Below are 26,908 nucleotides of genomic sequence, written 5' to 3'. Positions count from 1 at the left end.
TCAGCTCGCCAGAAGGTCACTGGTACTGTACTGACTGTACTGACTGGCTGGGTGAACTGGGAATAGAGAGTGAATAAGTAATACCCTCGGTTCCCTGAACACTTCACTTCAAATTGTCCTTGAATGACGCAGCCAATCACCGAGCCGCTGCGGGAAGCCCATAGAAGAACAGTCACCTCTTCCTGCTCGAATAATAAAGCTTAAATATAGAAGTGAACCAACTGCAGCTCAGAGACTTTCTGGTGATTTCTAAGGTTAAGGTTTCTTAAGAAGTCACTATAAAACATACAAAAAGCTGATGGATGAATAATAAAAGCTTTAAATATACAGTACTTCAGCATTGAAAGAAAATAATATGTATAAGAAATCTGCTGTATGTGACAAAATAGAAGTGGGGAGGTTCAAAAGGTCAAAGAACGACTCACTTCCATCATGTTAAACATCCTAAATTAAGACGCAAAGACAACTGTCGAGCTTTGTCTCAACAGCCCACCTATTACTTAAAGGGATAGTTCAACATTTTGGCAAATTGGCCCATTGCCATAATCATAGTCATAGCAGTAGATTTGTTAACTTTAAATGTCGGTGCAAGCTATTTTTAGAACCACCGAGCAGAGCTAAACTGCAGAGGCTAATGGGATTTCTTGGTTTCCCTCATCAAAACTCATCAAATACACAATCCAACAACTCCAAAACGCTCTGGTGGACAAGTTGTGACCTGCACATTCACCACGCTATGAGATAATAACAGAATGTTACCAGACAGAGTTGTTTTAGAGGTAAATTCATGCAAAACCGCTGATGCGCGAAACCAAGAAATCCCATTAGCCTCCGTAGCGTAGCTCTGAGCAACTCGCGGCTCTGCTCTGCCATTCTAAAAGTAGCTTGCACCCACAATTAAAGGTAACAATCCTACTGCTATGACTATAGGGATTATGGCAATGGGCCAATTTGCCAAAATGTTGAACTATCCCTTTAAGTGTAAACTTGTGTTAAACCAGTTTTCTCTGTGAGGTTCATGTCTGACTAACGACTGTTAAACAGACCTATGTAATCTTGTGATGGCTCCACATCGTCCACCTCAGCACGCTGCGCATTTTAATTTGGCTGCTCCGGCTCAGCGGTGAGGTAACCGTCCCGTCTCTCTCCGTCCATCACTCTCCCTCTTCTTCTTTTTCTTCTTCTTCCTCTTGTCTTTTGCTTAATCTTTCACCCCTTCGCTCTCAGTCCTCCCTCTCTGTCTGACCTTGCTTGCACACTCACCGTTTATCACAATGCAAAGCACATCTGACTGCAGTATTCCCTCTGTGTGTGGCTGTCTCTCTCTGTCTCTCCCTCTCTCAGGCAGCAGGAGGACCAGGCAGCTGCTGGGCCTCTGATCAGACGGATGGAAAAATTATTGACGATGTGCAAAGACGGTCCTTCCAGCAAAATGGAAATGATCCTGGTTGTTGGACGCGACCGTCAAGAGACGAGCCAACCTCCACGGTTTGAGAGTAGTTTGGTTTGTAGGCAGTGTCACTGAATTACAAGAGCCAAAGTGATACAACACTAACAGGGAAATTTGAGACTTACTATGTCTTATAAATCTCATTTTGATCAGTGATTTTTTAATTATTTTTTTTTTTATAAATCATGTATACACACATTTATTCAGAAGAATTTAATAAAGATCTGGGACTGAGGTACAAACTAAGTGTTGGAGAAATACAGTATTAACATTGCATATCACACAATTATGAAGCACTTTGTGATTTTTAAAGGTGCTATATAAATAAACCTTACTTACTTACAAATAATCAATCAATATATCTGTGAAAAGCTGATGTCTGACTTTTTTTGGGGGGTCAATCCCAAATTGCCGTTCAAGTGTCAAAAAATGCAGTTCCTCAACTGGCCACTAGAGTCTGGCTCCAAAAGTGAATTGTCCGTCCCCATTGACTTCTATGTTAAAATGCCCTAATTTCCTGCATAATGGCAACTGTACATGACGTAACTCACCTGTCACCTGTAACTCACTTTACTAAACCTTGGTTATCCACCATTAAAGGTGTAGCTGCTTTGATTGACAGGTGGCTATTTCGCGTCACTTCAGCTAGCTTGAATCACTTACAGTATGGTGACCTTTTGGTCGTGTTTGTGATGTTGGTGCCTTTCGGAGGATTTTTTATTTAAATATCAGACGGATTAAGTTAAACTAATCAAAAGAAAGTTTATTGCTTTTGAATTTTTGAGTAAAGTTCTTGATTTCTTTTTTGTTAGCATTAATTAGCAGGTATCAATGTTTGTGTTAATCATACCTGGCTCCTCACCTTAGCCTAATTATGAAGCAAATGAATTGGCCTTGTTTTATCCCAGATGCTCATTATTAAACTTGGAGACTCCTCTTGGCCTGTTCTTGTATTAGGAGTTACTTGAACTCCTGGTTCAGGGCTGGGTAGATTTTATACACTGACACCTTCGCCCTGTGTGGGTGTAAATTGAGGTGGAGACGTGTCCATTAAACTCGGTTGGTGATAATGAGTTAAAGTGAACCTGGCTGAACCCAACCGTGCAGAGGGACAAGCTCAGACTTCACCCTCCTCACTTCTGCTTTGTTACAGTTCATCTCAGTGTTTGACTGCTAGTAATTTATACGTACAGTATAGCCTATAAAAGTGGGCATTTTCTATTTTCTTGATTTATTCTCGACGTCAACACAAAGTCTCAAACTTCTTCTCTCATGGCGACTCCATCTCAACTTTATACTTCCAGCCCAGTTCTTGTTTCCCATCATGTGTTCATTACTGCAGGTGCAATAAAAACCCCCAGGAAACACAACACCATCAAAATATTTTTGAATCAGATTAAGTTCAAAGATGGATGAGATGAGTTGCTGGGGGGGACGTCACGGTGTCGCTGTCCGGTTGGAGTCAGTCTCATGGCTCCAGACCATGTGAGCTAGATAGACGACAGCCAACAACCGGCGTCGTTACTTGTTTTTCGAGGTGTTGAATCAACAATTCCCTCTTCAATCAGCGGGATCGTGGCGGCGGCCACAGACATGAAGCCTCGCAGCCAGGGTCGAGCTGACACGAGCCCCCCGCTGCAGCTCCTTCCCCCCCGGGGTCGGCTTTAATGTCATTAACAGGTGGGGGGCAAAAATAGATAGAGGAGGCATAACGTGCACACACACACACACACACACACACACACACACACACACACACACACACACACACACACACACACACACACACACACACACACACACACACACAGTTAAGGATACGGGGTTGTGAGTATATGTGTGTGTGTGTGTGTGTATGTGTTAAGTTCATTTTAAAACTCTCGTCCAGCAGAGCTGCTCATGCTATCGTAAACAAACAGATTCACTTACAGTGTGACTGCATACCCCTCTCTCTCTTTCTCTCTATCTCTCTCTCTAAAACACACACGCACACACGCACACACATATACACAGGGGGTTGCAAGCTAATACGAAGGCCTGCATATGCATTCACATAAGCAAACACACACACATATGTAACCTGCAACCCTATATTTATGCATGCACACACACACACACATGCACGATGGACATTTAGCTGATGCTCTTTTTCACGTCCACCTCCACACACACACACTATACTCTCTTGGACAGAACATGGAGGTACTCGGACCTCCACCCCCTTTTTCCCCTCCCTCCCTCCCTCCCTCTCTCCTTCCCTCCCTCCCTCGTTCACTCCCTCTCCTCTCCTCGCCTCACCCTCCGTCACTCCGAGCAGAACCACACACACAAAAACCAGGTCAGCAACTTGTTAATATCATTGTTGTGATATTTGTGAGGCGACGGCGGTGGCGGCGGCGGTGGCGGCGATGGCGGTAGTGGTGGTGGTGTTGGTGAGAGGTCGAGGGGTCAAGGGGTCAAGACGCCGCCGCCTGCCGCCTGCTTGCAGCTCGTGTTAAAGAGTGAAAAAATAAAACTAATGTGTCTGATTTCAGCAGGAAACGCTTCAGCTGCTCAACTGTTTGGGGGTCGGGCTGGTTGGTGGTTGGTGGTTGGTGGTGTTCGTGCTGCTGGGGCGGGCGGGGGGGAACTGGCCTGTTCCTCGATCGTTGTCAAGTGTTTATGGACGGGGTTTTAGCTGTTTGTGTGATTTAAACCCAGGAACACTTCTTGTCGGTGCCGACTCCACGGCGGCTTATTTTTGGAGACAGTAGGAAGGATATTTTAAGAGGGTGAACTTGTTAAAGGGTGCTGCTGCTGGTCACAGCTGCTGTAATGAGTTTCTTCCTCGTGCTTCAATGCCACTTTTCCACTCGGTCCAATTGGATGCCTTATAAGGAGAGCCGTGGTCAGTTTTGTTGAGTAAGGACAACACAGTTTCTTTTATTTATTAATCTTGAAAGTTGTTTTTTTTAACCACTAATATCATATTTTAAACCGACTAACTCTTTCTGCTATAACAGATCTTGTTGTTTGTTGCTTGTTTTACTTATAGGAGCCTGTCATGACTAGTTTTTTTGTTTTTTGCAAACTGCATGTCCTCTACTTTTAAGGGTGTTGTAGTTTTTGGGGTTATTAAAGGAAATAAAATGAAAAGTGCAAAACGTATCATTATATTCCAATTATATTAACTGTATTGCACTTTCACTGGCTGAGCGTTATGATGTGAGCACCAGCCAACGATCCTTTGAGCAAGACACAACATGCTTTTTCATTACGTACATGTGTGGATTTAAGATACAGCTGCTGCAGGTGCAACTCTACGATCTGAAGCATCAATACTCTGTTTGCTGTGACATGTATTTTGAGGTAACAGGGGGAAAATGATGTGGTGTGATCGTTCATTTATCACATCAATTGATCATGAGTTTGTGTTATTGATTTACAGATAGGCCTTAACTATTTTTCTATATATTATCAATAGATAAGCTGTAACGACTCTAATGAGTGGATCATTAAACAAGAATTGACTGGAAAAAAAGCAGAAAACAATGAAAAATTTGAAAAAATTGGAAAATTATTTGGAAAAATGTTGGAAAAACAATGCAATGTTTAAAAAATACCCCTTAGAAAATGATGACTGTGCCGGGCAAAGTAAACATAAATGTTAATTGCTGCACGGACTGTATGGTATGTGGTTCATCATTGCACAATGGGTGTGCGTCTTATGTAATAGATAATTGCATGTAGTGTGTGCAGCGTGTGAATTCACTATTAGGACTTTAAATCATAACAACATGTGTAAGAATCTTTTATCTACTTGATTATTGATCTGTTGTTGGAGAATTTCTTTTTAATATGAAAATGACTCCAAACTTTTCCCCTGTAGCTCGTTAGCTTGTTAACAACAGGACAGACTCTGAGGTGGAAGTGAAGTTGTGAGATCTCCGGGGGGAAGTGTTTCATTTTTGCTAACAAGAGTGAGGGTCGCATGTCACGTCTGTTGTCACCACACCCCGGTGGAACGTGGCAGGACAGCTGCTTCACTCGCCCCGCAGACACAAAGGGTTTCGAGATTCAATTCATCATCGGCGTATCTGCGTGACTTCTCCACCGTAGAGCTTCTAGGAATAGATAATTGGTTGTGGCTTGAACATGTTGAGTGTTTTTTTTGTTTTGTTGTGTGTCACAGAGGCTTGTGAGAATAAACAGCAGGTTGTGATTTCAGTATGCAGATTGTTTTCTACATGTGTTGTTTGTTACTGTCGTCGTGTAACATCTCAAAACAGATAATTGATTGTTATTCTACTACACAGAGTGCTTTGATATTGTTTCTCTGTACTAATGAAAGAAGTACAACACACACAAAGTTATCTGGACTTTTCTTATACAGGAAAAACTCCAAATGAGGGAAGTTGTGAATCTTGGGTAATGATTTGTTTGATTGCATTGCACAATTACCTGAATAGTTGAAAAGTTTAGATTTGGATAATAATAACCATTGTGCATCATATTGCATGTGTTTGGTAGGTGCTTTTGTCCAACGAGGAGAATAATAACTAGATAAGAAGATGTTATCAAAGTACCTTCCTCCAAAAGTCTTTGAGCAGTCCTTGTGATCTGTATCTGGACACATTATCTATATAATGACATCTGATCTCACTCAGTCTGGATATCTGGATCTGGATCTGGATCTTCGACCTGATGGATCTCCTCAAGGAGATTGTCGAGTTATATTTTCCCTGCAGAGGACAGAGATCATCTGTAGCTTTTTGTTGGGAGGAGGATTGCATTTACATCTTACCAAGATAGATAAACCCTCTGTATACGGACTATCCAGTTTGAAGGTTGTCCAACTGCAGCATATTTCTAGCACACGTGCATTAACGTGTCTTTCATCATTGAGATAAAATATCCGGATGCATTTTGCCCATTAACACCAGGTGTAAATCTGCTCTAAATCCCTCGTCGTGGAAGCTGCAGTAACTTTAGCTCAGCTTTTAGGCAACATGTTCATAACTGTAGAAAGGTCACACACCTCTCTCATAACGGTGGAAAGGTCACACTTGAAGAAAAAGCTGAAGTGCAACATCAGACTTCAGACTTCATTTTGTTTATGCTTGTTTGGCTTTAGAAGGATTTAGAGTTGTGTATTTTTCCTCCAGATTCTTTAAACTATGACTTTATAAAACTAAACTTGAACTGTTTATGTGCATTGAATCATGGGTGTCAGTTCATTACCAAGTAGCCACGGTTTTTTCGGCTTCCTGGTCCATAAAATATTCTTTACTCAAATCAAAACAGTGTTTAAAACTTGTGAAACTCAGATTAGGTAAAACTGTGCATGTCCAGAACCTGTTAACCATTAACACTTTCTCTTCTGTCCCCTCCAGGAAGCCTCCCTCCCTTCTTTCACTCCTGACCTCTACCTCTATTGACTCTCAGTGGATGAACTCCTCTACACACCTGCTGTCTTTTATTTCATGATGATTCATTTATCAGTTTTTCACCTGTCGTCCAAGCCGCCATTTTTTACCAGGCCTTTTCTCAAGAGGAAGCCGATTTCTTTTTCTATTTCCTGCTAAAGTTCTCAGCGATATTGACTTTTGAGCTTTTCTCTCCTTACTACAGAGACTTTTTCTGTTAAGTTTTTTTCTATTGCGCTTTTGACTCTTAGCTCTTATAATACAATTGTTTTATTTTTTATTTTTTGTTTTTTTTATCTTTCTACCTCTTTGCCTCTTCGATTCTTTTTTTGGGGGGCACAAACTGAGAACGCAACCTTCCTCTGGTTTTGTTCTTGTCTTTAATTTTTTTCCTCCAATTGCTGGAGTTTCTCCGTCCCTGTGGAGGGCCACAGGTACAGCTCCAGCACAAGTTTAGTTTTGTCTTAGTTGTCGTCCAAAATGTTTTCCACCTTTTTCGTGACTGATGAGGAGGGCCGCACCGTGGGCCCGGGGGCGCCGGGAGCAGCGGTGGGGCCCGCAGCGGGAGGCCCCGCCCAGGGCCCCGCCGGTCTGGCCAACCTGATGGGTGGACGCAGTACGTTTGGGGGGAACAAGCGCCGCAGGACAACATCAGCGGGACACGCCATGAGCGAGGCCCAGGAAGGAAAGGTGACCGGCTTCATATCTGAAGTCTGACAGCGTGTGTTCTCCCTCCTCAGGCTGAATGAAAACGCTCTGGAGCTAATGGAGCCGATCAATCACACAGCTGCATTTTCAGCTTGAAATGTGGCCGGTCTACTCTGCAGGGCATGGCAACCCACCCACCCACCACCAGAGCAGATGAATGACTTGTAATGTTGGAAAATAAGAATTTGCAAAAAAGATCAAATGCAGCTCTTTGACATTAAGGAGATAAAATATGAGCTTAAGTGTAATCTGCAGGTGCTCAGCACGGGTGTAATCACTCAAAGCGAGCTCAGACTAAATTGGATCACTCTCTGACATGTACCTACACACACAGGTTGTAGCTATACCTCCACATTTCAGAGGGCCACTGTGGCATAATTCAATTCATCCCCATTTCATCACACTCTAGCCCAGATTCCCTTCTTTAAATCAAATCTCTAAAACAAACCTGGACCAGACAAATGTCCTCCTCACTCGTCTAAATCATCGTCTAAAACTGGTCCACACAAAGATAGACGCACAAGAGCCCACCCACACACCTCAACTGCCTGCTGCTGGAGGGTTGATATTATATCTGTTGAGCTCTTTAAAAACAACATGTAGAGATTGTTCTTTCCCCTCAACATTGTCTGTTTTCACGGCTGTGTAGGATTTCTACTCCTAATCTCCTTCTCTTTGGATATCGCAACATTATATGTATAACTTCCAGTGTTTAGGCCTCTGAGTGTTGACATTTCTAAGACATTAAATGACATCAGAGGCAAAATAAGAAAGAGATTGTAATAGCTCTAGGGAATGGGACATATTGTTTAACCATTTTAACTTGGACAGAGGCTAGCTGGTATTGTGCAAATTGCTAGCTGTGGTGCATATGACTATAAACACACTGTCAGCTCCTTCAGTTCCTTTCAATGATTTTTATCATACGACAATTCATGTATGAAACTCCACAAAAATATAGACTCAGAGGAAACCCCATGATACATGCCTGTGCGATTTTATGTAAGTTAGCTAAGCTAAAGCACTGAAACTGCTTACAACAAGCAACAACAATCAAGCAACAACTTACATTGTGCCGTGTTGTGCATATGATGTGTTTTTTTGTCAAGTAAGAAATAGATGTACTGGTCCAACATACATATGTGCAAAGTATTTTAGCACCACAGCTAGACAACTGTTACAAAACATTTTGGCCCTGCAAGCACCAAGGCTAGCTCAAACAAAAAGTAACTTGCTAGCACAGCACACTGATGCTAAAGTTAGTAAGAAAGAGTCTCAAACTCTGTGTCACAGATTTTTATATTGAAATAGTTTTGCTTTTTTTGTTATTAGATCAAGTTGGCGTTCTTTGTTGCCATCGTGGGCGTAGTCCTCACGGTGCTCGGGGTGGGGACTGAGTTCTGGGTGGAGCTGGCAGCACCAAAGAGTTTCTACAACAATCAGGTAAAGCCAAAAATAGAAACTCCTGTTGATAACTAACACACACACACAAACTGTACATGTAGATGTTATTAACCTGTCTCTCTTGGGCACCAAAAGCCACAACTGAGCGGTAATTTCCTGTTAGAAATTAATCTGTTTCACGTCGTAAAGCCTGTGACGGACGGAAGAAGGATATCGGCGTTATAATCTCATCTTGAAAAGCCTTTTTGATCTCCGTTTTGCAGACATGTCTGACAGCTCACTACGGCCTGTGGAAAGGCTGCACCAAGACCCTGTGGGTGGCTGATATCGACCCAGAGAGAGAGAGCTGTGGACCTGCTGAACTGCCCGGAGGTGAATCAAAAGACTTTCAGACTGGTTTGTGGCGGACGGGCCGAGTCTGTCTAGGTTTTATGATGATGACTGACTTTGTGTGTGTGTGTGTGTGTGTGCAGTGCAAGTGGAGTGGAGTGGAGTTTTGAGCGGGTGATTGACGGACCAGCTGGGTTGACTGGATGTTTGCCAAACTATCAGGCCGGTTGGAGTTGGACAGCTCAGTTTTGAGGGAGTGAGTTAGCATGAATGAGCCGGTCTACCTGACAAATAGCACCTGGCTCATTGTTTGAAGGCTGGCTGGCTGGCCGACTGCCTGAGTCACTGTTACATCGTCTCAGTGAAAGAGTGAGTTCATGTTATGATTTTTTGGGTCAAGTGGACGGATGCATCATTGGATTTTCGTCCCTCAGTTCTTGGACAGCATTTATTTTTATCCAGTTGTCTAAAGCAGGTGTTCATGAAAAAGTCTCTCACTGGTTTTCTGCAGGTGTCTCGTAAACAAGCTAAATGGAAATAATGCAGAGCTGTGGTGGGTTGGAAATTACATTTGGATGTTTTGCTTTGGAGTTTCTTTGTTCCAGTGGTAGCAAACAAAGATTATTAAAAGCTATTTGCAGCAGCTCTTCCCTTTTTCCATGACTCAACTGTATCAGCTCCCCTTTCGAAGAATGACTCACATAAAAACACAAAACAGAGCGAGAGACTGGGAATAGTCCTGTTTGTCATCAGTTTCAGGGTAGAGACCTATTTGAGTTTTATCAAAACAAGTGGGAGATTTTCACAGGTTTCTACTGGTTTAGACGGTAATGGGTTTGTTGTGCCCTGGGACTTTCTGAGCAGAGAGAATGACAAAGAAATAATAGAGTAATTCCGGTCTGAACAGTGTCAGAGAGACCTACAATAGGTTTTATACTATTCTGCTGATATGCTTGCATTATTGCCTGTTATTTGGTAGTGTCACCCCTTTAGGACAGTCTCTTCAACATTGTTCACGTAAAATCATCTTAATGAGTGGCAGTGAGCTGCTGTTTTAATAAATTATACTCCATATAAGAACATAACAGATGAAAACGAACTACATGACCTCAGAGTCACCAGTGATTATCAATTTATAGTCAGATTTAGCTTTGACAAAAGATTTTCACCGTAACAAAGTGTGAGTACAAACAGAACAAGGTTTGGTGATCAGAATGTCTCTTTGGCGTGACGATGTTCAATGTTGTAAACAAGCTCTGCAGCTTCATTTAGCTGCTTGTTAGCAACTTGTCTACTTTTTTAAGATACATAAAAGCTTTAAAGGGAGAGCTCAACATTTTGGCAAATTGGCCCATTGCCATAATCCCTATAGTATTAGCAGTAGGTTCGTTACCTTTAATTGTCGGTGCAAGCTATTTTTAGAATGGCGGAGCAGAGCCGCGAGCGGCTCAGAGCTACACTACGGAGGCTCATGGGATTTCTTGATTTCCCTCATCAAACTCATCAAATACACAATCCAACAACTCCACAATGCTCTGGTGGACAAGTTGTGACCTGCACATTCACCACGCTATGAGATCATAACAGAACGTTACCAGACAGAGTTGTTTTAGAGGGAAATACAGAGACTGCTTGATGAAAAACTGCCCCCGACAGAAAGGCGCATCAGCGGTTTTGCATGAATTTACCTCTAAAACAACTCTGTCTGGTAACGCTCTGTTATTATCTCATATTGTGGTGAATGTGCAGGTCACAACTTGTCCACCAGAGCATTGTGGAGTTGTTGGATTGTGTATTTGATGAGTTTGATGAGGGAAACCAAGAAATCTCATTAGCATCCGTAGCGTAGCTCTGAGCAGCTCGCGGCTCTGCTCCGCCGTTCTAAAATTTACCATTTACCAAAGGTAACGAACCTACTCCTAAAACTATCCCTTTAAGAAATCGCAACATGGGGTGTTTGTGGTGGATTTTATATATTACGGATAAAAACATTATAGACATTCAAAAAAACATAATAGACCTAAAGACAAGGAATTGTATTACAGCCAAACTGAGCACAAGGAAGATGACAAACTGGGACATTACAGTTCCCAAAAGTTAAAACCAGGTTTTAAATATGATGTTTTTGAGCACAGGCCTATGATATATAATTGTTTGTACTCATTGAGCTTGTATTACTGTTGGTCCCTGTTGTACACATTAGTCCCTGTTAATGGTCCCTGTTGTGTTCCTTTATGAGACACCTGTGATGGTCTGTGGTCACTGGCAGGACAGTCCGGTGTTGCTGGACTCTTATCCTTTATTTATAGACTGAGATTTTAATGTTGTTGTGCGGCGGTCTTTCAGTCTTAGCTGTAACGCTGATAACTGTTGGGGGGGGTGAAAACAAACCCAGAGCAGTGCACTCCGCTGAGGATGTGGCTTTGATCACGCTAATTAAGAGTGATGTGTGTGCGTGCTCGGCTCGAACGTGCGAGTTGAACAGATAGAGGTGTCACATTCTGTTTGACGGCCAAACTCTAATTACTGTAACGCATCACGGGGACGGCAGAATACTAATTGTGCAGGAAGCATCGCATTGTCACCTTGAGGCTGTCATTGACGCTCACGGCTGATTATGTTTGATGGAGAATAATTGAAAGTAAAGTGTAGTACAGGGGGCTGAGAAAGACGAAAGGCTCCTTGAATTTCAATTAGATGTTCATGAAGCTATAAAGCAGCAGATTACCTGTCAGTGTTTACGTATGTCTGTGTCATTTACAGTTGCTCTTTTCTCTTCTTCCACATTTTTTTTTTCCTGCAGAATCAAACTGCACCTACTTCAAGTTTTTCACCACGGGGGAAAACGCTGTGATGTTTCAGAAGACAACGCAGAAGAGTGAGTCATGCTGAACCTCTCTCTGGGCTCTCTTGGCCTCGCTCAACCGCTGTCCCACCTCATCCGCCCACTCCCTCCTTTTTCTTTGCCCCTTCATCTTCCTCTTCTCTCGCTACAGTATATAATTCCTCCCTCCCTCCCTCCTCCTGTCATCTCTCTCCCACTTCTTCTCCTCTCACCAACCATCCATCCATCCATCCATCCCAGTCTTTTTCCGTCCCGTCTCCCTTCACCTCCTCACCGTCGTGCTCTTTCAGCTCGGCCATTGTCTGCTCTCTGAGTGTTTGAAATCTATTCCGCCTACGCTGCGTTCAAGTGTCTCCGAGCTGCCGTCTAACCTCTCATTTGGCTGGCAGCTCCATAATGTACTGAGATCACACACTGCCATATACGTTCAATGGGGAAAGACAGACATACATTAAAGTCTCATTGTTCTCTGATGCTGCATCGCTGTCACACTGTAGGCGTCAGTGCAATGATTTAATAAATGCAGCCATAATAATAATGTTTAAGGGTTGTTAAACAAAAATCTTGCATCAGTAATTTGTCAAGCTTCTTTATTAATGACTGAAAATCATTTTAGACAAAAGCTGAAACAAAAGCTTTAGTTAAGCATCTTAATTCATCCTTTACAGAGAATTATTCCTACATTGATACTAATTAATCTGTAATTTGTAAACACAGTTATGTTTAATAATCCGTCTTTAATGAAACATCTGTTAACACACTCAATATTAGTGTATATGTCTAAATCATTTGATGTATAAGTGCAGCACAAATGTTCATCTAAATAGTTTATTTACTTAACATATCCTAAATAACTGGTTGGTAAATGATTTTGCATTTATCTAAACTATTTTCAATCATTAAAGAAGTTTTTGACGAAATATTGATGCAAAATGCAATATGGAAATAACAAGTGACAACCATACGCCGTTAAACCATGACTAAATGAAACATATACTGTATTTAAAAAGCCTGAATCTGGGACAAATTTACAGATCGCTTTCCACTGCCTTTTCATGCAGCCGTGCTTCCTACAAACTTTACTTTGGTTAAATAAAAACCGAACATACCTTTGTTGGAGTGTTTGGTGGTTTTGTACAAAATGAATCTTCTGATCCGTAATTTTAAGCTGCATTCAAAGCTGCTGCAAATCTTCCCCCTTTATTCTTCAAACTTGCGAGCTGCCGTGTGCAACATGAGATAATTTCCTCTCAGTCATTTTGACACGTTTCACTAATCAGAACAAATGGAATAAGAAACTTCCTATACTCCTCCTGAGAGACAATTACTGAAGAACTGTGACACTGACGCTGTTCTTGCAAATCGCTTTTTGTTAAACTCGTTCACGGCAGATTTTGGATGGAAATAGCTGTTCTGTGTTTTGCATGTGAAACGGTGATAATTAGACGGTGTCTCTGTTGTCTCGACCTGTGCAGATCTAAATGTGGCAGCAGCCATGTTGGCCATGTTCAGCCTGTTCCTTATGGTGATGGGGGCCATATGCATCACCATGTCTCTCAGCAAAGAAATCCTGTTCTTCCTCAAGCCGGCGTCAGTCTGCTTCATTCTGTCAGGTCAGTGAAGGCAGCAGCTCTTCCCCCCACAATCTTAAAGGGATAGTTCAACATTTTGGCAAATTGTCCCATTGCCATAATCCCTATAGTCATAGCAGTAGGTTTGTTACCTTTAATTGTCAGTGCAAGCTATTTTTAGAACGGCTGAGCAGAGCCGTGAGCTGCTCAGAGCTACACTACGGAGGCTCATGGGATTTCTTGGTTTCCCTCATCAAACTCATCACATACACAATCCAACAACTCCACAACGCTCTGGTGGACAAGTTGTGACCTGCACATTCACCACACTATGAAATAATAATGGAACATTACAAGACGGAGTTGTTTTAGAGGTAAATGCAGAGACTGCTTGATGAAAAACTGTCCCTGAAGGCAACACGCATCAGCGATTTTGCATGAATTTACCTCGAAAACAACTCTGTCTCGTATCGTTCCGTTATTATCTCATAGCGTGGTGAATGTGCACTTGTCTACAAGAGCGTTTTGGAGTTGTTGGATTATGTATTTGATGAGTTTGATGAGGGAAACCAAGAAATCCCATTAGCCTCCGTAGCGTAGCTCTGAGCAGCTCGCGGCTCTGCTCCGCCGTTCTAAAAATAGCTTGCACCGACAATTAAAGGTAACGAACCTACTGCTATGACTACAGGGATTATGGCAATGGACCAATTTGCCAAAATGTTGAACTAGCCCTTTAAAGTAGAAGTTGACCAGACTTTTCTTTAACCATCTCCTCCTCTTCGTCCTCCTCCTCCTCCTCCTCCTCCTCAGGAATCCTGGTGCTTCTCTGCCTCGTGGTTTTCCACCAGTCGGTCCTGGCTCTGCTGGCCAGCGACCACACGGTTCCTCTCCATCACGAGCTCTCCTGGTCGGTGTCGTGCATCGGTTGCGCGGGAGCCGTCCTCATCATCGGCGGGATCCTCTTCGTGCTGCTGGCACTGCCCTACAGCCCCTGGCAGAGGTGTCTCCCTCAGAAGGACACCGGCAGCAGCTAGTGCCCCCGTCCCCGAGGCGGTGGCGCACTTTATGTTTCCCAACAACCTCTGGGCTGAACTGATTGCCTCTTCTGAAATATGTAAAGGAGTCACGTACAAAATTCACAACTTAAGCACTGGAATGAAATGCTGTAATTGTTACCACAAGACAAGGACACAATGTCTTTACCAGTGTCTGTTTGTTTCAGTGGGACTATGTGAAAAGTACTGATCCGATTTGCACCGAACTTAGTGGAGGGGTGGGGGATGGGCCAATGATGAACACATTTAGTTTTGGTGCAGATCTGGATCATTTACTATATGATTCAGAATTTTTATTCTGGTGTATGTTTGACACTGTAGTTGTTGCCCAGGAATTGATCAATTTGAGATCTTATGACCCTACAACTTAGTTAAAGTCCATCCTGTTGGCCAACATGTAGCCAACTCAATGCTAAAAGCTCCGGTGCCATTTTAACTCAACTCAAATGTGGTAATCTTGATGCTCAGACGTGTTTGGGAAACAGTCCTGTATTGTCTTACTTAATATCCTACAGGGTTTGGAGTCAATTTACTGTTTACTGTATATTCAGTAAAAAAATAATGCTAACTTTTTCTTCTTTAAAAAAAAACAAATACCAGCATTTCCACCCATTTGATATGAACTCATCGTCAAACATGTACTTAACAAAAACAATTTGTTGCAGCTTGAAAAAGACACTGAAGTCACAGTTTTAATGTTATCTTACATTTCTGGAGGCCTAGATAGCATGTTAGCATTCAGCTAACCTGAACACTATGAACCATCCGTATTAGAGCACAGAGTACATGAGCTGATCATGATTGTGATTTGTTTAAATTAGCTAATTTTAATTTAATTCAAAGTTTTACATTTTCATAAATGAGACGTTTGTTGTGTCTGTTCACTGTGGGAATTTTCAGTCACCTCTCTGTTAATCCACCGAGATGACCATCAACACTTTCAAAAATAAAAACGACGTTGAATGAATGAATTGAACAGTTTATTGATATCCAATCTGAGAACCTCATTTCAAAACTCTCATCTCATTCTCAGTGATGTGTAGGCTACCAAAAAAAAGCAATAAGCAATTTTCAGTTTGTCTTCCACTGCCTTCCCTCTGAAATAAGACTTTATTAGGCAATACATCATTTTCATTTATTTGTCTGCTCATGTCTTTTTATGATCAGAATAAACTCACATTGTATAGTGCACATAGACAGTAGAATAAATGTTTAAAAGCCTACTCTAAATAAAGTGTAAGTGTAAAGGTTGTGTGCAGAGAAAACTGTGTAAAGATTCATGTTGGAGAAGAAGCTGCACAGTGTTAAATCAGCTCAAAGTGTGAGACGCCTCCATGTTTTTACCTTCAGTGTTTTTTCCTCGGATGATTTGTGCCTGAACAAAGTGCCTCTCTGCGCCTGAATGGCTGCTGAACCGTCTCTGCAACTTTTCTTTTCTTTTTTTTTGATTGAGTATGAATGACTTCATTTTATTATTAAACATGACATGAATGTTTAATGTCGTCCTCTCTCAGGTTCCATTTCTCTCTCGTTGTTCATGCACCCTCAACACGTTCTCACCTCCTCAAAAGCTGCTTTTATGAACCGACGAGCTGCATATCTGGTTTGTCCTCTCTGAGCTTCTGTACAGTGAAAGTTCACCGGTTTTTAAATGTTACATATGAATGACAAATAAATATAATAAACTACTACAACTTTTCAAAACTTTAGTCTTCGTTTTCAATGATCAATCTCTAGTGAACTCCTCCTAAAGTTCAGTTTGCAGATCGTGACATACAAAAGATTTGATCCTGTGTTAATTGTTCTCTTATCTGGAGAAGCTGCCTCAGTGTTTTCTGTCTATTGATCCCAAACTGACTCCATGACATCACTCTGAAGGCCAGTCCACCTGTTGCTTGTTCCTCTAGTCTCCCAGAGTTTATGTCTTTGGTTGCAGGTTTGGGCTCAAGTTTTAGAGTTGACGGTTCAGTTTCATAGTCGGTACGTTTACATGCACAGTTGAGTTGAGCTACTACTGTACTGGAAAGGAATCAATTTACAGACTTTGGCTCATTTCTCTAAACAGAAATTACATTCTCAAAACTCTAAGATCATTTGGCAAAATAGTCTTACAGTTCAGCACAACACCATAGATCACTTCACATCACATTTTCCCCAAAATGCATCGTCCCTTTGGCATTGTGTGAGCACTGCAAGTCAAAATGTTTAGATGTTTTGTCACTATGGCAGAGGACCATTGAAATATCCCTCATGTCCACCTCTCAGTCTTAGCCCAGTCCTTCATTGACAATAGTTACTGTAGCCTACTAGTTTTTTTTGTCTAGCTAACAGAATACAATTGTGTATAAAACTGAAAAAAAAAATAGAAAAAAAATAAAAAAAATTTTTTTGGGGTAAGGATTTTGGGGTAATAGTAGCCTACAAGGTTTGACATCACACATTACACTCATACTGTCAAGGAAAGGTAACCAATTTTATTCACCCATAAAGTAACTTCCATTCATCAGAGTAAGAAAATGTATACAGCATAATATACTGTAATATAAACACATAAACAAAAACAAGTAGACTACAGTGCTGTAAATAAATATATGGTATTAATGGTATTATATTCTTGTATTGTGCATTTGATGACTTATAGAATGAAATGAGGCTGGTGTTACGATGATGATGTAACCGGTGGACTCATGACGAGTACAGTTATACGCGTGTATAACTTGCGGAAGATGATCTTTCCATGTTTCTTTTTCTTTGTCTGTCAGGGTACGCAACATCTGTAGCAAAGTGCGGTTAAAGCGTTCTGCGGGGTTTCCCTGGGGGTGGTATGGGGATGTTCGAGAATGACCAACCCCCGAGAGTTGCCCGAGAGTCCGGAAGAGCTCGTTCTCGAATTCTCGCCCCTGATCGTGATGGAGCTTGTTGGGGAACCCGAAGCGAGGTATGAAATCATTATAAATCCGCTCTGCTGCTGTACGACCGGATTTGTTCTTGGTCGGGTAGGCTTGGGCGAACCGCGTAAAGTGGTCGACCATAACCAAAATGTATTCGTACCCCCCTTTACTTTTCTCAAGATGCAGGTAGTCGATACAGACGAGTTCGAGTGGCGAGTTGGACTTCAAACTACTCATGGGTGCACGCACATGAACTGTTGGTTTTTTTTGTTTAATGCAACAACATTTCTTAGTCACGTAGTCCTCGATGCACCTCTTCATGTGAGGCCAATAGAACCTCTCTCTCGCGAGATGAAGTACCCTCTCGGTACCGACATGGCCCATCTGATCATGAAGATGTTTTAAGACCATAGGCTGGTACAGGAGAGGTAAGACTAGTTGTTTCCTTTCCGGTGTTTGTCGGTACAAGATCCCGTTCTCAAGGTGTAGTCGATCCCACTCGCGGTGGAGTTTACAAGCGGATCCTCTCAACGACTTCCTGATACTTTCAGTGAGTCTGACATTAGACTCTTTAAGTCTGATGACTTCCTTCATTGTGGGGTCATCCCTTTGCGCCTGCATCAGATCATCAGGTTTGATTTCCTGGAGGGGTGCGCTAGGCTGCAATACGACATCCTGAGAGGAAGCCAAAAGGACAGCCACCCAAGCAACCTCTTTCTGCTGGGCTACTCGTGTTCCCTCCCAAGCCGCGCTTACCACCTCCTGCGATAGCTCTTCTGTGCACACTGACGGGAAGTTGTTAACGTCGAGAGGAACACGTGACAGTGTATCTGCATCTATGTTAGTTTTCCCTGGTCGGTACTTAATGCTAAATCGAAAATCCGACAGTTCCCCAACCCAACGATGACTGACCGCGTTTAGTTTAGCTGTGCTCATGATGTATGTAAGTGGGTTGTTGTCAGTGTAAATTGTGAAATGTGGTGCATAGAAAAGATAGTCTCTAAACTTTTCACAAACTGCCCACTTAAGAGCCAGGAACTCTAACTTGCCACTGTGCAGGTGGTAGTTTCGTTCAGCAGGTGACAGGGTCCGTGATCCATAACCAATAACACGCAACTTCCCGTCCTGTTGTTGGTAGAGAACAGCGCCAAGTCCCTGCTCGGACGCATCAGTGTGCAAGACGAACGGCTGGTCAAAGTCCGGATATGCTAGAACTGGAGGATGGGTTAGCATGTCGATCAGTTGCTCAAGTATCCTCTGATTTTCAGGAGTCCAATCTATGGGCGCCCTAGATGGCATTTGGGGCCCTTTGTTTTTACTCTGACGGCCATGAGCTGACTGCTCTGAAGACTTGCCCTGAAGTAACACATACAGTGGCTGAGCTATTCTTGAGAAGTTCTGTATGTACGAACGATAGTAGCTAAGGAAGCCAAGGACACGCCTAAGATCACCTACAGTCTGTGGTGCTTTGGCCTTCAGAGCCAAGACGGCCTCAAGATCTTTTGGGTCAACTCTGACGCCCTCAGCACTAACCAGGCGCCCCACATAACGAACTTCAGCTTTAAATAGCTCACACTTTTCAGGCCGAAGCTTCACGCCCTGAGCTTGTAAGGCCTGAAGCACTTTGCGAACCACCTCGACATGAGCCTCAAAAGACTGTGAGTATGTGTGAGAATGTCATCAAGGTATGGTATGCAACAGTCATCCCTCAGAGAACATAGGATCTCTTCCATACTTCTCTGGAAGGCGGCGGGTGCGTTAGTGAGACCGAATGGGATTCTCACCCATTCGTATAGGCCCCAAGGTGTGGTGAAGGCGGTGAGATGACGGGAGCCTTCATCCACAAACCCTTGGTGGTAGGCCTTACCTTGGTCGAGGATACTGAACCAAGAGTATCCACCTAAGGTGTCGAGCAGGTCTCGTATCCGAGGTAGTGGGTGCCGGTCCGGCACCGTTTTCTGGTTCAATAGACGATAGTCTATGCAGAGACGAAGTGAACCGTCTTTCTTTCGCACACACACAATGGGAGCAGCATAAGAGGACTTGGATTTTACAATCCATCCTTTCACCAGGAGGTCTTGAACATATTCTTTAACCTCCCGTAGCAGTGGCTTCGGTATGGAAGTGTATGCTCTCTGCACTGGTATATCATCTCTTAAATTTATCACCATTTTCAAATTGGGGTTACAACCAATGTCATTTCCGTCCCTCGCGAAAGCCCTGCACTCATCAAACAACATTTTCTTGACAATCTCTTGTTGTTTCTCCTCCAAGTGATCAAGGTTCACCGGCGGATGCCACAAAGGTGGAGGAGGTTCAGCTGGCTCAACTGATACCTCGCGAACTGCCACGGTAGGTTGAGGTTCGTTTGGGGCTTCTGCCTCCACAATACGTTCAACCGGCTGTAAGGTGCCTAGGGCCGTCTTCCTTGTCACGGTAATGTCATGTTTGGTGTCGTTACTTAGAGCAATTGAGACGTAGGGCTTAGCTGGATTTTGTATTTTAACTAACCCTGTCAAAACATCAAACTGCTCTAGGGCCTGGCTGCCCTCATCAGCCTCAAACAACACTAGACAATCGGACGGGTTCATGGTTGATGGAACCCGGCACCTTACCCAGGTGACCTGTCCAGCAGGGATAACCACGTCCCTGTCACCTGTTCTTAAGCGCCCTTGTGTCGTGTTTGGCTCTACCGTCTGGATGAAGCTTACCATCACTTCAGCTTTCTCAGGGGGAAGACAGATGGCATTACAAAGCAAGGTGACAAGAGTAGGTATCAACCGCTCTGGTTGTCCCTCAATGATCTGTTCCAGAACGTTGAAACCAATCAATGGTTTGTCCATAGGCAAAGTGCTGACAAGAACCGGAGTACTGATGGAGAGGCTGGGGTCCTCACCCCCAGGTAAGTTGATCATGATGGGGATCCAGCCGTCAAATGGTATGGTTTCCCCGTTGACTGCGCACACTTTCAACTCATCCATTTCCTCGACGATTTCTGACAGAGGTCGCATGACTAAGTCGGGTAAGTATTTGTCTTTCCAATGTCGACTTATGATACTAACTTGAGCACCTGTATCAAGTAATGCTTTCACTGCTAAGCCATTCAAGTTACATTGTATGAGAGCTTTCTTTCCGATTAGCTTAGCAACTGCTCCGCGCTTAGTGTGGAGTGACATAACACTAGACGTAGCAAGTGGCTCACCCTGCTGATGGTTAGCTACTTCTGGTGTGAATGACAAGGGGGAACCTGATTTGCTGTTGTTAAGGCTAGGTTGGGTCATTACCTCCCTTAAGTGCTCACTCTGGGGCTCTTTTCCCGACTCGGTCACTGGTTGCCCCGCTGCAGAGACCGGTTCGCGTTTCCCTGGTTCTTAGGTTTTTTCACGCAGCCAACAGCCCTGTGACCTTCTTCCCCACAGATGAAACAATGGCAACAATCTGAGCGGTTCTGTTCAACACAATTTGGACATCCAAAGGTTCTGTATTTTCTGTTTCCTGACCTGTTTTGTGAATATGGGTTCACTGAATCTAATGGTCGCAATAGGGTCTGCTGTCTCATTGCTTCCACCAAACCAGTGAGCTCATTAACTTTAGCTGTGAGTTCTTTAATTGGGTCAGTCTTTGTTGTGTGAACTGGTCTGTCTTGCTTACTGCACTCCTGGACGGTGCTAAGCTCAGACTGAGCACTATGTGCGCTAGTTGTGTTCTGTCTACGTGACGAACCTATTCTCTTTTGCCTCTCGTTTTCCTCGCTCGTGATTTTCATTATGTGGCGCAAGATTGTTTCGTCACTCACATCTCCACTTGACAACAGAGGTTTTAACTCTCGTCGAATGTCACTGTGCTTATACCCTAGCCCCTGGTAGACTGAGTGTAAGAAAACATCCTGAACAGTTGCTGGACTGTACTTTATGCCTGCATCTGACAGTTTGGATGTGAAGAGGACCCGCTGCTTCAACCCTATCACACGGTAAAGAAACTGCTGCGGTGTCTCACTCTCGTCTTGTCTAGCACACATTAGCTCTTGAAATAACTCAGTGCTATTTTTCTCCCTCAGGTGGGCCTGGAGGAACCCCTTCAGTTCTATTAAGGTGAGATCGTCTTTGTTGATGAGCATATCTTTAAAAGTTCCAGGCTTTATTATTCTGAGCACACCGCAAACTATTTCTGCGTCAGGGAAGCCTTCTCTAATCCCCTCATCCATCTGTTTGCAAATATTGTTGTAGCTAATGTCTGATGAATGATCCCCAACTTGACCCCCTTGCACTTTAAACTCTCTTCTCTGGAGATAAGAGAGGTCTCTCAGAGAGATTGTCCCCTCACGGGTGGGCTGGGCCCTTGGCTGCCCGTGTGGATTGGGTCGAAATGGGTCACTTTGGGTTTGGTTAGCTTGAACTGGTAACCCTGTGGCGTGTTGTGGTGACTGTTCAGTAGGTACCATTATGCTCTGCCTAAGTCTCTTACCAAGCTCCTCATAGCTACTTAACATTTCCTGTAGTTAAGTATTAGTGATATCAGAGACAGTTTTGGCTGATGTTCTCACAGAGCTAACTGTGGAAGCATCACTGGACTTGTTATCAGTAATAGTGTCACACCACACAATTAAGAATAAAAGCTTAAAAGTTTAAAAGGTTCTTGAACTTGGATTGGTTGGGAACCACGTTGAGCTAAAATAACAAGACGCAAGTTGGAATAAAAGGGGAGATACTGTTTATTCACAATAGAATGTGCATTTCTGGTGGGCTGGATTTAAGATGCAGCACGGCCGTCAATCAGGGGGGGGGGCAGCAGGACAATCTATTCCTAAAAGGACACAGCACAGGTTAAAACAAGTCCAGGAGATGGTTTATAATAAAACCAAGATTGATAAAACAGAGGTCTCGTTACCTCGACTCTCGCTGGATTCCTCTCATCATGAGGCTAGTAGAACTCCAAGGGGGAAGGGGGCCCACTCCTTCCACAGTACTACACCGTCTGATGCCTCAGCCTTTGTTGAGCTTACTCTCCTACAGCCTGCTGATTTCTAGGAGAGAGTTAGAACCAGAGAGAGGTGAACAGGGAAAAGTATCCAACTTTCCTCTTCTTTAGGGTGCCAGTGATCCTCTGTGAGGGGGGGGGGGGTTCCAGGTGAATGGGGGGGAGTCCTCTTCTGCCCAACACAGTCCAGTCCAGCAAAGCACAGCACAGCAGCCTCCTCTTCACAGCCAACGTCTGAAAAACACAGTCTTCATACCACTCCACACTGATTAGTTAATTTAATGCAGCTGTCACCTCCAGCTCCTCATGGTGCGTTCAGGTGCACCGACACTGTTGTCCAAAACACACTAAGGCTGGTTCAAAACACCATGTTATGACAATAGAGCTGGCTGGGCCAGCCTGACTAGCTGCACCTACAACTGGTGGCTGGTTAACCATGTTAGCTGTAGTGGTCACAGGAACAGTCTGTATAGGGCTAACACCCATGTCACCTGAAGAGTGAGCTGTTTGCACAGTTTGTGTAACTGTCTGTGTAGCATATGAATCTACAGCCTCAGTATCATCACTTGTATGTTGTGCGTGTCGATTCTTAATCACCTCATCAATGTAGTCCTTTAACATTAACAAGTTCACCATCCCACCATCCTCTGACTCAAGCAATGGCTTACTGTACATAAAAGAACTGATGTGTTCGAAGCAGTCCTCCTGGTCTTCCGCGTTGAGCTCTGGCTGATCCGGCCCTTCTGGACCCACGTTCTTGGCGACCTCGTAGAGTTCCTCCGCCGACAGGGTGAGCAGGCTTTTCCTAATGTCCCACACTAGGCTCTTCCTCCCACTCTCGGCCATGGCTGTAGCTCCTCACGGTCCCTCTCGATGGGTCACTCAGCGCGACGATGGATCAGACTCTGCTCCAGCTCACTGCTCGCTCACGCAGCATCAGCTCCAGTCCTGGTCCCAGATGTCATCAGTGGATCAGCCCCGCACCGGAAGGTGGCGCCGATCCCGGACGAGCCCCCAAGATTTGTTACGGGTCCCAAGGATGAGGACCGTGGTGACAAATATGTTACCTGTAAAAGCAGGTGAAGAGCGGAGTAATGAAGACACCATGCGTCTCTGTTTTCCTCCAGAATGTGTCTGAGTCTGATTTATTTTACACAAAATAAAAGCTATGTAAACACTAAACATGAGTCTTCACTATACAATTCAGCTGGTTCTTTGTTCACATCATTCACATTCAACTATTCCACAACCTCAGTGAAATATGTTCTCTTTAAGCAGTTTCAGTTTCTCTAATAATCACATTTCTTTTCATACACAGTTATATTCAATAAACAGTATCAGTAAATACATCACATGTTTGTCAAATTCAGTATTTTACCGGTAGAAATCACTATTCACAGTGTATAATGAAAATCCAGCATGTTGGAATAACCCTTTAATTGCATCTGTTAGCTACACAGAAGTGCTCATAGTGCTTGTGCTACACTAGCTAATAAACTCAGTCACTTTTAAATATTAACTGTTAACATTCACATCTCAACAAAAATATACTTTAATTGGAATGATACAAACATAACCCGTGTTTTTCACAGTGTATAAAGTGCCCAGACTCTCATTACGAGTGCTTGACCTGAACGAGCTCGGCTCGTTAATGGCGGCTGTGCGGCGCATTTCTCCCGTTTTATAGCGCATGTTACCCGTAAATAACTCAAACAAACCGTCTTAAACTCTCTTGTTTACATTAGCATGGATAAAAGGCAACAACATAAAACAACATTTTCCGGTTCTCAAACCGTTTACCGACCTGTAAAAGCAGGTGAAGAGCGGAGTAATGAAGACACCATGCGTCTCTGTTTTCCTCCAGAATGTGTCTGAGGTAGCAGCGGAAGGTGGGGCTCCTTTACCGTACCCCCCGAACACCTGGAGCAACCACAAACGTTCCGCCCCACTGCTTTTCTAAATAAAATGACTCCTTTCATATGGTTCTCTATTTTTTAAATAAAATAAATGAAAATAAATATATATATATTAATGAAAAGTGTCCCATACATACATAGGTTTTATACAAAATAATATTAATGTGGCCATTCCCTCTTAGGGGTGCCACACTGACATGTTTTGGAGAGAACAACCATTAGACTGAGAATCAACAATCAGTTTAGATCTATTCACCTGGACATGGTGCTAACTGCAGCTACCTGTACTTACAGTAATCATTTGCAAAGATGTACGAAGACATTTGCAATTTGATGAAATGAATGAGAAATACAATTCTGTTGTGAACATTTGCCAAGTGGTTTGGAGGTTTGTCCATGTTGTTTTGAGAATTTAATTTCTGTTTCGAAAAATGAGCCAAACCAATGGAGAAAAACTGCTCCGTTTAAATGTCCATGTTTGTTTGTTTGTTTGCTTCACTTTCTGCTTTGCATTTTGTTCAACACCGGAGTCCTTATATTATAGTCCTAGTAGGTTATTTTGTGGCTCATTGAGGTAGTCAGACTTTTAGAAAATAGATTTTGCATGATTTCAGTTGGGCTAATATGTTTACACCAACACCAAAAGAAGTACAGTATTACCAGACGACCACCAGGACTACACTTTAAATTCTTGACTGGGTTAGGCACGAGGCAGAAAACAAACAGTCCAAAGTCTGAATAACAATAAGCAGTCCGACCAGGCAGAGGTACAGAAATCCGACAGCCAAACAGGGGAAAACCAAAGACACACAAACAAGCAGGGAATACAGACCAGAGAAGAATAGAGACAAAATGGAAAATTGAGACCACAAACTGGCAGGAAGGTGGGGGGGGGGGGGGGGTTAGAGGAGCTAGAAGCTGAGTTCATGACAAAAACAATGAATAAGCTCCTCGTCAGCCCATGTGACATAACAGCTGAGCTGCACATGGTCGTATAGTGGGACGCCACTTGCTGCACGGTGACCCCTGTGCACCCAAACATCTGAAGAATCAACCTTTTGTGTGCGGACATTATCAAAATGTCAGAACTTGAACCGGCCCTGCTGTTACAGAATAAGTGCGTCTGGTGCAGTAACAAATGCATGCACCCCCCCCCCCCCCCCCCCCCGCTGTCCCTGGGATGACACTTGTTAATGGGGTTATTATATGGAGTGCAGGTGGTATATGAGGTGGCAGGTGTGACACTGAATCTTTATCAGCTGGTAATCAAACAGTAGCAGGTGGTGAGAGATGCAGAGACCTTCACCACTGAGAGTCATTCACAATGTGACTGTTTTTTTTTTTATTAAGAAAATAAAACAGGTGTGAACACAAACTGTCTGTGGCTAAAATGTATCTAATATACAACACCTGCTGCTTATTATTGTAATGAAATTGGGTTCAGTCCAAAATGGTAGACTAAAGTCACCAGGTCAGAGCCTTTAAATAACACTCAGGGGACAGTGTATACACAGTACAATTATCTTTATTACAATGACACAGTTCATAAAACAGGGGACTGAGGGGTGGATTTTGGCCAGGGGGTATACTGCACGGCCAGGGGAAAAGGCTCCCACTATTACCCACTACAAATCACTGCAAACTTATGGCACACTACAAACACAGCACGCTATCACCCTCTACTGGAGGCACTGCAACTACTGCTTGACCACACGACCTGTGGCCTATCACACTGCAACTCACGTAACGTCACCAAAGAAGCAGCAGCCCCTCCCCCGCTACGCTGCCCATATAAACTCCCCCGACTGGACTCCCGCCCCCATTGTCCAATACATTAAAAATACTAAGTAAATATAGACTATAATATAAAACAGTACTCAACTCGCCGTCCGGCGAGACCCCCACCCGGGGTCTGGGCTTGTGACGCCGTCCAACTCCCCGGGGAAGACGGCTTCGTTGGACGGCGCAGATCAGTCCAGCCGGTGGCAAAGACGCTCCGGTGGAGACGGTGGCAAGGAGCAGCAGCAGACTCAGACACTCCGGCGGAGACGGTGGCAAAGAGCAGCAGCAGACTCGGCACTCACTAAACCCGGCCCTAACTATTCTACAGGAGGCGTCCAGCCCCCCCTCCTAGCGCTGGAACCACTGACCCACTGCTCTGGCTGTCTTCATCGCCGGTGGCCCTAACCAGCCACGAACGACACCCTCCCCTCCAAAGAGTGCCAAGCCGCCAGACTAGAGCTCTCTCGCGCCGCCGACAGACTGACTCTTTCTTTCCGTGCCACCCCGAGTTCCCCTCCTCTCATCACCACACCTGTTCAAACTCACGCACCTGTTTCTCATCCACTCAGCCTCC

General features: G+C 43.7%; 1 protein-coding gene across 2 annotated transcripts; it reads left to right on the top strand.

Annotated features, from left to right (window-relative positions):
- Positions 1-3,724: 3,724 nt before the first annotated feature.
- LOC310993597 (voltage-dependent calcium channel gamma-6 subunit-like) lies at positions 3,725-16,451 on the top strand. Of its 2 annotated transcripts, none has more exons than XM_083981994.1 (7): positions 3,725-3,788; positions 6,827-7,545; positions 8,896-9,006; positions 9,231-9,339; positions 12,101-12,175; positions 13,618-13,755; positions 14,524-16,451. In XM_083981994.1, the coding sequence occupies exons 2-7, from the start codon at positions 7,336-7,338 to the stop codon at positions 14,745-14,747; spliced, it is 867 nt and encodes a 288-aa protein (XP_083838120.1). In that variant the 5' UTR covers positions 3,725-3,788; positions 6,827-7,335; the 3' UTR covers positions 14,748-16,451. The 2 variants fall into 2 exon arrangements, with proteins under 2 accessions (XP_083838120.1, XP_083838121.1); XM_083981995.1 differs by lacking the exon at positions 3,725-3,788 and adding an exon at positions 4,092-4,351.
- The last annotated feature ends 10,457 nt before the right edge of the window (positions 16,452-26,908 follow it).

Source organism: Trachurus trachurus, assembly GCF_905171665.1.
Source record: "Trachurus trachurus genome assembly, chromosome: 11".
In the NCBI taxonomy this organism is placed as follows: Eukaryota; Metazoa; Chordata; class Actinopteri; order Carangiformes; family Carangidae; genus Trachurus; species Trachurus trachurus.
This window is presented reverse-complemented; position numbering and strand designations above follow the sequence as displayed.